This window comes from Leucoraja erinacea, chromosome 6, assembly GCF_028641065.1.
Source record: "Leucoraja erinacea ecotype New England chromosome 6, Leri_hhj_1, whole genome shotgun sequence".
NCBI lineage: Eukaryota > Metazoa > Chordata > Chondrichthyes > Rajiformes > Rajidae > Leucoraja > Leucoraja erinaceus.
The window spans coordinates 55,633,602-55,645,766 of NC_073382.1; the positions used below are offsets into that span (position 1 = coordinate 55,633,602).

The 12,165-nt window shown below is 40.4% G+C and overlaps 1 protein-coding gene across 3 annotated transcripts in view; it reads left to right on the plus strand.

The window, feature by feature from the left end:
* The window catches only part of uxs1 (UDP-glucuronate decarboxylase 1), a 51,401-nt gene extending 42,584 nt beyond the window's left edge, over nt 1-8,817 (plus strand). For all 3 annotated transcript variants that reach the window (XM_055637106.1, XM_055637105.1, XM_055637107.1), the window contains 4 exons: nt 1,075-1,135; nt 3,227-3,284; nt 4,263-4,366; nt 6,261-8,817. In XM_055637106.1, the coding sequence (XP_055493081.1) occupies nt 1,075-1,135; nt 3,227-3,284; nt 4,263-4,366; nt 6,261-6,392 (355 nt within the window). In that variant the 3' untranslated portion in view covers nt 6,393-8,817. The remainder of the gene's footprint in view (nt 1-1,074; nt 1,136-3,226; nt 3,285-4,262; nt 4,367-6,260) is intronic.
* Nucleotides 8,818-12,165: the final 3,348 nt, after the last annotated feature.

The window sequence follows — 12,165 nt, forward strand, 5'->3', positions numbered from 1 at the left end:
TGAGACTGATGATCGAGGGTGCTGATTGGATGAGAGACGTCAGTCAGCAGGCAGCGGGGGCGGGACATGATGATTCAGCGCAATGATTGGAGGACGGTGGTGTCGGTCAGAGGCGGTAGTGGGGTGGGACTGAGGATAGAGCGCGGTGATTGGAGGAGGAAGACGTCCTGGTGGAGCAAAGATCATAGAGCGGTGCTTGAATTATATGCCCAGGTCATAGGGTCACAGGCCCACATCCAGCGCAGAGAAGCAGCACTATATCCAGCTCAACTCTGCCTGTCCCACCAGGTTAACCTACAGCCCTGCCTGGACTTACGGGAAGGACGACCCAGGCTTACAGCCAGCGCGGAGAAGCAGTGCTAAATCCAGCTCAACTCTACTTGTTAACCCTCCAGCCCTGCCTGGACTTACGGGAACAATGACCCAGGTTTACAACCAGCGCGGAGAAGCTGCGCTAGCTCTATGGCTCCGGACTAGTGTCCCGCCAGTCCAGGCAGGGCTGTAGTTTAACCGGCAAGACGGGCAGAGTTGAGCTGGATTTAGCGCTTCTTCTCCGCGCTGGCCATAAGCCTGAGCCGTCGTTCCCGTAATTACCGTCCACAGGGCCCACCGCTGAAGCCTCCAAAGCCTCGCGTGTGCGCGCTTGTGCATCCACCTGCCAAGAAATTGTGTTCCCACCCCATATTTTTAATAGTGATTTCCTTGCCTCGCTGTAAGGTTGCAAAATTGAAAAGTTCACCCAAATTCAATGTTGTTACAAAAACCTTAATTTCTATGGAATATTAAACCCATAAAAGCAATGTTTTATTGGTCATTATATCATATTAAGCCACTTTATTCCACATAACTTACATCGATGGAAACTTGAAGTGAATGTGTCAGATGATTTTGTCATTTCAAAGAATGAAGAAGTTATAGAAACTGTTGAATTTCACAGGTAGCTTCTTGTCTAGTTTTATCTAAGTTTACTTTCTTTAAAATTATAATGCTTACTTCAGTTTAGCTATTTTTTAGATTAATATGCCGAAATAAAATGCAGCTACTTTCATCTTAATATTTTATTTTTCTTTGCAGTGATCTTGTGAATGGATTAGTTGCTTTGATGAACAGCAATGTCAGTAGTCCTGTTAATGTGGTATGTAAAGTTTTTTTGGAGAATCATAGTCTGAGCATTCACTTTAAATCAATTATATATTTGACATTGCTATAACCTTAAGACTGGATTATAACTATGTTTTGATTACAGTTTTGTAATCTAAAATTAAAAAAAAATCAGTCATCTCAAACTCTTAATTGTATTTCACCTACAACTAATGATGTAAGCACTAACTTACTTGTCACTTAATTATTATGTAATGTTGTATAACAGCCATTAAACAAGCCCATAGGGCAGTTCCCTAAAGTATGTTGTTTTTCACAGATTGAATTTCTTATGGAAATAGCAAGATGACAGACTGTACAATTGGGTAGATGACCTTCAATTTTTTGATAATGGGTAGATTCTCACTGAATGGTTAACATTTATTTCTTGGATCTAATTGTGTTTGAGAAGGCGATGGCACCTATTTGAATCACTGAAAGTAATCTTGCAATGTTGTTAGATAAAGAAGTGCATAAGCAGTAGAGGTTGGTGGAAGACATGTGGCTCCTTGAACCAGCTCCACTATTCTGAAAGATCATAGTGGTTCTGCTCCCTGGCCTAACTCAATTTTTCCTGCCCACATCCTATTCGCTTGTAATCCATTATTTAGGCCTTGATGTCACTTCATAATTTGGAATCTAGGGTAAAGATATCCAGAGATTTGCAACCTGCCCTAATTCTTGCTCATCCAAGACTCAATCCATATCCCTAGAAAATCCCCTATGGTTCCCGACTGTCATGAGAAACAATCTCAGATCTGTTCTGTCTACCCCTCGTAGTCCGAATATGTCTCAATCAAATTGCCACTAAACTGGAAAGTGTATGCCCCACTTTGCTTGCCTTTCTACATAAGGCAGCTTCCTTTATCAATCCACAAAACTTCACTGCACGACTGCCAAGTATCTCCCTACACACCCCGTGCATTGTTGGGTGTGATGTCACCAAAGCCAAGTACAGAGGTAGCAAGAGGATGGATGCAAATGTGATAACACATTCCTACTTATGTAAGCCTTTCCTCTTTGTTAGAAAAAAAAATCCAATTGCCTTCTGTACCTGTAAGCAAACTTTGTAATTTTTCTGACAGGACCCAATGCTTTTAATAATAGAGCACACCTGAAATAATTTGATTTTATATTCTTGCCACAAAAGTAAATAACCTTCCACTTCTCCACATTTAATTCTATTTTGGATACATTTTCTCATTTGCTGAACACATGGGGGGTGTGGTTATTAAGCTGTAGTTGGAAGTTAGTAGGGATTGCATATGCTTTTGGGGTGATAGCGAGATCAAGGAGAGGATGTTAACAAGAGATGAAATGCTTTTCAAAAGAGAATTCCGCTGTGAAGTCTTGAGATTTAATCTGAATTTGATTCTCGCACAGCAGGAAGGTGGTACTTGGACTATTTCAACCCGACAAATAACATAGGAGGGAGATGAAACTGTAGCAGGGAGTGTGTTTGGTGGTGGGCAAAAATGATGACTTTTGTCTGTTATTTAATATATATTATATTAAATTACACAATATTATTTTGTTAATGTATTTTGAAATGCATGTAACTATTTAATATTGTTTAATATGCAGGACAGGCAGCATCTCTGGAGGGAAGGAATGGGTGATATTTCAGGTCGAGACCCTTCCCATTCCTTGTCGAGAGAGATGCTGCCTGTTCCGTTGAGTTACTCCAGCATTTTGTGTCTACCTTCGATTTAAACCAGCATCTGCAGTTCTTTCCTACACACATTGTTTAATACGTCGTGTAATCTGCTTTATAATCAATCCAATTATCCCGTAAACTATTGAGCGCATCACCGCAAGACATGCATATGTGTGGCGAGTGCTTCAAATGACAATAATCAGTATGGATTTGTATTTGTTTCAATTTCTATTATATTTGAAACTAAATAGTTTTAAATATTTTAAATTAAATGTATGATAATGTACATTCAAATAATTAACATATTAATATCAAATTGTTCAAATGTAGTAAGTGTGGAAATAAAATTGTTTATATTGCCAATCGTGTTCAAATGCTTTAAACATTATCTATTTTATTTAGAGCAAGCTGTCTGTTTACTTTTTGCAGGGAAATCCAGAAGAACACACTATTCTGGAATTTGCCAAGTTAATTCGGAGCCTTGTTGGTAAGATTTCCTTTTTGCTACTTTTAGTAATCTGGAGAGGGAAGGAATGTCATTGCAGGAGAATAGGCCATTTAGTCCATCATGTTTGACTAAAGATATAAACATACTCTTCCCTCTAATCCTCTGCAACAATCTGTGTATATTGTTCAATTTCAAAATTGCAACAAATATTCTCAATTATTTATTTCCAGTTTATAATGCTGTAAAACCATTTAATGGAATCTTTGTTTCCATTAATATCTTGCTAATTGTTTGAGTTTGATTTTTTTTTCCTTGACTTCCACTGAGGTCTGTTTAAAATATTTTCCTATTATCCTTCTTTGTCATAAAACGTTTTTCATTTTGTCATCAACATCAGACACTTCCAGCGTGTGGTGGGGTGACTTTGGGGCAGATATTCCTCCAAGAGGAGTTAAACCAGGCAGTGCATATCCCTGTGCACATCACTGCTGAAGGCAGGCTGTTTTGCTCCCTTCTCCTCTGCGTTGTCAATGGATCTATCAAAGATCCTGATGGAGGATTTGTCTTTTAATAAGGGGTTTTAAAATAATGCACGTTTACTGTGGTACTTCATGTTAATAATGCGCATGTGTGTATAAATATATGTAGGGTGAACCAGAAACATCACCAACCCATGTTCTCCAGAGATACTGTCTGCTCCATTGAGTTACTCCAGCACTTTGTCTTTTTTAAATGGCATATTAATTAGAAATTAAGATTTTGGCTTAGTGTACAGAGATCACTGGTCAGCATGGACTCGGTGGGGTGAAGGGTCTGTTTCTACGCTGTGTCTCTAAACTAAACTAAATCATTTGGAGTCAAAATGATTATGGAGAAAGTTATAAGATATTTGAGCTCTAAGGGCACAGTTTTAACATACTTCCTGAAAAAAGCTAGCCACATCATTCAATCTTCTACCAATTCAAAACCGACAGCATCTTTAAAAAAAAAAAGCTGTGTTAATTTTCTGTCCACCAGGGAGCAGAAGTGAAATCCTGTCACTCCCAGAAGCACAAGATGATCCCCAACGAAGAAATCCAGATATTAAAAAAGCCAAGCAATTGCTCGGATGGGAGCCTGTGGTAAGGATGCATTGATTCCTCTGCACACTCGCTAGTAAATCATGCAGCATCATGTTATTACCAGAACAATTAGTTTTTCTGTCTGAGTCTCCTAGATCACATTTGCTATTTACATGTGACTGGATTAGCCATGGGATTTCTGCTTTCATCCTGAAATATGCTAAATGATGGTCAATTAGTTCTATAAACTAATTCTACAAACAATCAGTCTCAAGATGTGCCCACAGAGGCGGAGCAGGACAATCATTCTGACTGGTGTTCTGTGACCAGTGGTGTTCTGCATTGATCAGTGCTGGGACCCTGTTTGTGATGGGTTACTAAGTTTGCAAACACAAAATTGGCCAGAGTTGTGGATATTGAGAAATGTTGTCAAAGGACTCAGCAGGATATGGACCAGTTGGAAATACGTGCAGAGAAATGGCAAATGGAGTTAATCCAGACCGGGTGTGGTCAGGAAAAAGAGGGCATGGGACAGCGATAGGAACTGGGATCAAGTGTATCCCTAGAGGAGTTTCAGGAACTGTGGAGCATACTTGGGAAGTTAATCAGAAGGGCAAAAAGGGGGCAGGAGATAATTCTGGCATATAATATTAAGGGAAATCCATAGAGATTTTATGTACATTAAGGGAAAGAGGGTGACCAGAGATAATGGGCCATTTAGAAACAAATGTGGTCCCCTCTGTGTGGGGCTGAAGGGGATAGGCAAGACCCTTAATTATTTCTCAGTTTAATGTGGAAAAAGCTGTGCAGACTGGGGAACTTTGGACAGTTAATAGAAGCGTATTGAGGACAGTCAGTGTCGCATTTGAGGAGGTGTTGAACGTCGTAAAGGTGTATGAAGGTGGATAAAAACTACTGGGCCAGATCAGATGTATCTGAGGATACTGTGGGAAACTAAAGAAATTGCAAGTGCCCTGGCTGAGATAAATGAATCATCATTCGACACAGGTGAGGTGCTGGAAGACTTGAGGGCGGCTAATGTTGTGCCTCTATTGAAGAAAGGTTGCCAGGAAAAGCCTGGGAACTATAGACCAGTGAGCCTAACTTCTATGGCAGTCACGTTACTGGAGAAGATTCTGAGGGAATGCACTTGGTTAGACGGGCTGATTAGGGATAGTCAGCACAGTTTTGAACGTGGGAGATTGTTTCCACGAATCTGTTTTTTGAGGAAGTAACTAAAGATGTTGCTGAGGGCACTGCTGTAGATGTCTATATGGACCAGCAATGCATTTGATAAGGTTCTGCATGGTAGACTGCTCTGGAAGGTTAGATCTCATGGGATTCGGGGAGAGATAGCCAACTGGATGGAGAATTGGCTTCATGGAAGGAAGCAGAATGTGATGGTGGAATGTTGTTTTTTGGACAGGAGGCCTGGAGTGGTGGTGTGGCTCTGGAATCAGTGCTGGGCCCTTTGCTGTTTGTGGTGTATATCATCGATTTGGATGAGAATGCACATGGCACAATTAGCAAGTTTGCAGGCGACACGAAAGTGGGTGGCATTGTAGATAGTAAAGATGATTATCAAAAATTGCAGCAGCATCTTGATTATAATATTCACTTGGAGGCTGCTGGCAGAGGAGGTAGTTGAGGCAAATACAAGAACAGAATTTAAATTACACTTGGACAGGTACAGGGTTAGTAAAAGTGAAGAGGGATCTGGGCCAACGCAAGGGAATGGGACTAGCTGAGATGAGACATCTTGGTCGGCATGAATGAGTTGGGCTGCGGACCTGCTTCTTTCCTCTATGACTGTATGCAACAGGTATGTGGGGTTTTGGTGGTACGCATTTCACAAATGCCTCTGGGCATTCATAATAAACCATAAACATGAAAGAAAATAATAAATACTAAATAAATTGCTATTTTTCACCCCTCTCTCGCTTTCTCCACATAGGTTCCCCTGGAAGAAGGCCTAAACAAAACAATTGACTACTTCCGTAAAGAACTAGAATATCAGGAAAATAATCAATATATCCCAAAACCCAAACCTGCTAAAACAAAGAAAGGCAGACTGAGACACAATTAATGCACTGGTGGAAATTGAGCCATCGACACCCCAGGGAAGAGAAAGAAAATTTCGCAATTCAAGAACCTCTGAAAAATCATTAAAACTGAACTGGAATTTGTAGTTTGAGCTTGCTTCTGCAGATGGATGTGCCTAAAAAAACTTCAGATCTTGCCTTGCACTTTTTAATCTATTTTATTTAAAGTGGCATTGCATTGTTGGGTAGCTTTTTTTTTAATGTACTTGGTTTATTATATTTGTCTGAACTATTTTTAATTGGTGTGAAGGATTTCCTCATGGGTTATTTCACATGAACAAACCTGTTAAGAGTAGGTTTATTTATAAAAAGGGGTATTTTATTTTTTACCATAATTGTGTGCAATGATTTTCAACCAAACTAACAGTCTGTTCAGGTGACATCAGATTGTTGCTCTGGCATCTAAGTGTTTCCTCACGCACAAAGGTTTGTTTGTTCATTTTTAACAGTTGTAAAAATGTACTAATATTGAGGAATATATTTCTTTTTGTAAAATATGTATGTTATATAAGAGTTTAAAAATAAAGTAGTTGTCTCAATCACTGCTACATTGTGTGTGTTTGGAGGGAGAAGTGTGTGACTGGATAAATGTATTTTAAGTGTTGATTTAATAATGTTGTGGTAGGGTATCATATTTAAACTATTTTTACATTGTGTAGCATTGCATTAAAAGGTTGTAATTTGTATGTCTTGTTTGGTGATATGTTTATAGCTCTTAAAAGTTGTTAAAATCAAATATGCCCATTTACTTTAGCTGAAAGTTTCCCATTTTAAATGAAAATTAAAAGCTCTTTGGTGATTGTTGTCATTCTTATTTAATTCTTCCCAAATAAAATGGGAAGGAATGGCCTGGTCTAAGATTTACAACAAAGTAGATGTTGAGGACACCTTTCTATGGAGCGCTCTACTTCCTTAATTGGTTTATAATGTTAACAGTAGCTTGACTGATCTACCTGAAGATCCGTTTTTACACTGTGCCTTTCATATTCCTCGGGGCAAGTCTGTTTATTCTAGTTCTCATTGCCAGGGAAAGTGGTCTGACGGATTCTGAATCATCGGAGAAGCTGGATTTGCTGACTCGTGCTTATAGGCACGTATTTTGTAAACCGTACTTTTTGGTCGCCCTTGATGTTCAGTTATGCAGAACGCATTCCCTCCTTTTTATTTCATATCCCAATCACAATGGCAATGTTCTAAATGGATAAAAGGATTAGTTATGCCAAATCATGTGTTGCGGCATCCTTGAGATTTTTGTGGCTGAATCGTCTTTCACTCTGTACTGTTATAAGAACAGGTATCCATTCAGCCACTCCAGCCTATTCTATTATTTAATTAGTGTAACTAATCCATGTCTGTCATTGTTTCGCATCCCTTGCAAACCCTGCACCTTTTAAAAAAAAATCTGTCTTGAATTTCATTTTGCCATGGTCTTTCAAGAGTCAAACATTTTGTGTGTGAAAAATACCTCTTATTTTCCCATATGGTTTAGCTCTAATTTTCTGGATTCTAGTTCCACCCCAATCAGCAGAAGGATTCAGTTATACCTCCTGTACTAATTTGCATTGGTATGTAATGGACACAAATTCAGCTAGTTCATGGCAAATAGTTTTGCAACTTCTTTAAACATTCTGAACAAGCTTGTCCTTTCCTATATTATATCAATTTATATTTCATCTGCAACCTGTATCTCCCATCTATACAACTAATTGCACCTCCCAACTTAAGTTATTTAAATTGTGTTCCGGGAGAGGGAGGATATGAGACGCTCGGTGCTAGTCCTTTGAAACATTTTTCCTTTCCAGATCGTGACAGTATGTTCTAATTGTACTGTATTTTTATCCCAGAATGATTATTGGCCCATGTCACGGGATTATGTGTGAACCTTGCAATCAAGTGTATTATTTTCCAATACCATTTATAGATAGGATTTCTGAATATCCAAAGCACATCATGTATTCAGCTAATCTGAAATTTCCTCCAGGTTAGTCAGTATGACAGGCTCTTCGTTAATATATGCTAACTCAGTTATAACTTGTAACACGGCTTAATCTATCTAATAAATGCGGTATTCCCCCCTCACACCCTGCATAATTCATGTAAAAACTGATAAGCTTTTGTTTTCTAATCTAAAGGTGTGATTCTTTAACCTGGGTAACCTTGGAAAATAATGACTAAGGTAGCTGCCGTTTTCATGAGTGACATATTTATATGAGGATGTATATCCTTGAGATGAATGTCCTTGACTGGACACGCCAATATGCCATTTTGGTCATTGAAAACTGTTCTGTATGGCCAAGGTATTTTGAAAAGACAGTATCTGAAAAATGTTCTCTCCTTGTACTGTTGTAATCATTTTTTGTATGTGTCATTTAAAGTCTTTTCAATGAGTAAATAAGACTATTTTATTCATCTATACTGTTTGTCCAAATAAGTTATTTCTATTGTCAAAGTATGGTTCATGTTGCCCTAGGATGATCATAATAATTCAAAGCTGAAAAAAGTATCAGATTTCTGGGTAAGGTATGTGCAGTTCGGTAAAACTGGTAATTTGCCACTCAGGATTTTAGTAGTGACATGAGCAGATTTGCTGATACTGCTATTAATAATCAAAACGATGTTTACTTTGTGTTTTACATGTTTCACAGTAGAATAATACATTTTCTGATGCACCCGGTGAATTTTAAAGCCAGAAATGTACAAGGGATCTGGGTCCTGGATCTATTTCTCCAGAATCGCCTCCAGTTCTTTTCCCCACCCCTCTGCCTTTCAGTCTGAATATGGATCGCAACTCAAAATGTCACTTTCCCTAGCCAACAATTGGCCTACCAGGGAAATCACCTTGCCTGAGGTCATTTGTTGCTAGCCCTGATATGTCCTGGTCTTTTCTTGCTTCTATTCTCTTCCTCCCACCACCCTCATCTGTTTCCACCTTTTCGTCTGTAAAAGGTTCCTGACCCAAGATGTCACCTATCCTTTTTGTTCCTGAGATGCTCTGACCCACTAAGCTACCCCAGCACTTTGTGTGTCTATCTCTGGGTCCTGGCTCTGACTGCAAGCTCTGGAGTTGCAGCAGTAAGTGAGCTGGTTGCTGAACCATCAGGATTCCTGACTATTAGGACGCTGCATTATATAGATCTTTACTATGCCTTTTTCTTGATCATGGTTCATAGCAATAGAATCCTTGGAAGCAACGATTTGCCATGACAGGTTTTTGCTATTGGTAAATAAGGGTAACTTTTAGTGTGAAACGCTGCTGAACTAAGGGGAAAAAGAGCTCGTTTCAGACAACAGCTTGTTTGACTTTTATATTTGGTTACAGTGTATTAGTGTCCAAGTTGAAATGTATTGGTTTCATCTCAAGAAGAGTGGGTCTAGGTTAACAAAGTGTAATTTTCATTCCATTGCTCCTCAAACAATGTGCCTTAACCCATACTTTGAAAGCATCAGTATGATTTCACCTACTTTCTTCTGAGAGAACCTTTGAGTAATAGTGGCAGATAGAGATCATGCACATGTGAATGAACATGCTAAAAGTAAATTTATGTGGGATTAGTAAACGAAAGGAAAGAGCAAATATTTGCCTACAATTGAACTCTAGTCCAAAAATACAAGATTGGTGTTTGTGGTCACTGATTTGAATCTCTAACAGAATACTAAGCGTCTCGCCAGTATTTGATGTGAAGTTGACCTTTCAAGATCCTTGTTTCAATGAATGTCTCATCTAAAATAATAATGTGGACATTATTGATCTGAGGCATATACCTATTCTCATGCCTTCATATGAGATGAATGATGGAAGGTTTAATTTTTCTGTAAACGTTTGTTGCAGCGATTATATTTCCATTCTGTTTGGTTGTAAAATAAATGATAGTGTTGAAAAATGTGGAAATTTATTTGCTATCAGCTTTCTGTGAATATGATGACGGTGGCAAACATGGCACTTCTTGCATGTGTGAGCGGTAGACTATTTCTGTACAATTTGCTAATCGGGGATGTGGGCTGGGTATGACGATACTAGACTGTAAGAAAGGAATTTCACTCTTGCACTTTGCACATCTATCTATACATAACTAAATCTCTGATCTTGTTATCTTCCGGTTTGCGCACTCTTTCTACTTGCGCAAAAATGGTACACGATAGCGATACGATTTTACGCCAGCTCCCTCACCGCTCTGTGCTGCGAGTGCACCAAGTTTCGGTGGCATAATGTAAAAGTTAGCGATGTTTAAAAATCTTAAAAACCGTGCGTGCGCAGATCGATCTCTCCTGCCAGGCAACGCCGTGTGGATTAGTCTCTTCTGTCACTCATCTCCGGTCTGCCCCTTCCTGTGCCAATGCGTCTTTACTGGAGCTGAGGGACGCTCTGGATGGCCGGCGGAGGCCTCCAACCGGACATAATTTCAGAGGGACCGGAAGCGGCCTGGCCCAAGCCCGGCGGGGAGTCGGAGATGTTGCGCATGGCGCTAAATGGAAGGCAAAGACTCTGATCCCGGTGGAGAATGACCAGCGCCCGCTGAGAGTCCCCATCGCACCGCCAGCTCCAGCCCCTACCTCCTGGCTCCTGCCTCCCTCCCCCATGATACCCTCCTCTCCCCCATGGTTCTTTCCCCCATTCCCCTCCCACACATGAAGAGCGGGAAGTGTGCTTGGGGATGAGGAGAAATGGGCTGCACAGTTAGGGGCTATGGGTGAGTGGTGGACTATTCAATGGCCATCATTCCAATGTCTGGGCCACACACACCATGCTGTGACCAGAGTTGTACTAGCTGCTGCCAGTAACTCTGCAGTCCCTGTCAGCCTGAACAGTTAGAAAGCTGTCCACACTTGCACCAGACTCCTGGATGTTCTCAGGGCACGATGTCCCCACAAACACCAACATCACGGCAATCCCTCAGAGTCCCAACAGTGCACCTCATGTTCCCCAATGTGATGGACGGCGAATAACTTTTAGCTTCCTCCTTTTTTCCCGCAGTCGGGGCGATCGCACATCCTGAAGTCGATCCCTAAGAAAGACACCGCCGTTAAAAGTCCCGTTGAAACTCCAAGGCCATAAAGAAATAACAGGCCTGGAAGACTTGGAGGAGTCTGGAATATAAAATTTATAAACTGGAATTCCTCATGGGTAAAACAAACTCCAGAAGGAGTATAAAAGACGCGGGCTTAAAGAGCAACCGCACAAAACGAGAACTTACCAGTTTGAAGTTTGATCTTTATTTTTATGAGGAGTTACATCGAGGGACTACGTGCCCTCCGCTCCCACCGTAAGAAGATCAAAGGTAAGTTAAGTTTATATCACGTAGTTTACTATTATGCTTCGGAGTATATCATCTGTGATTTCACACCACTGCTTTGAAGTTTGACGCGCGTGCGCCTGGACGGCCTTCTTCACGTAGTCCCTCGACGTAACTCCTTATAAAATAAAGATCAAACTTCAAACTGGTAAGTTCTCGTTTAATCTTACTATTAAAAAAAAGCCATCCACACTTGCACCAGACTCCAGAATGTTCTCATGGCACAATGTCCCCACAAACACCGAGATCACTGCACTCACAGCAATCCCTCCGAGTCCCCACCAGCACAGGCAGCCCTGCCCCACCCCCCCCCTCCCCACATAATTCAAAACTAAAGATACACTAATACATACAAATAAAAACAGACGAAAAACATCCAACGAAGAAAGGGACGAGACAGGCTGTTGGTGAGGCTGCCACGTACTGCGCCATCCAGTGGGGGATCTATGCTGTCTCCTACTTAAAC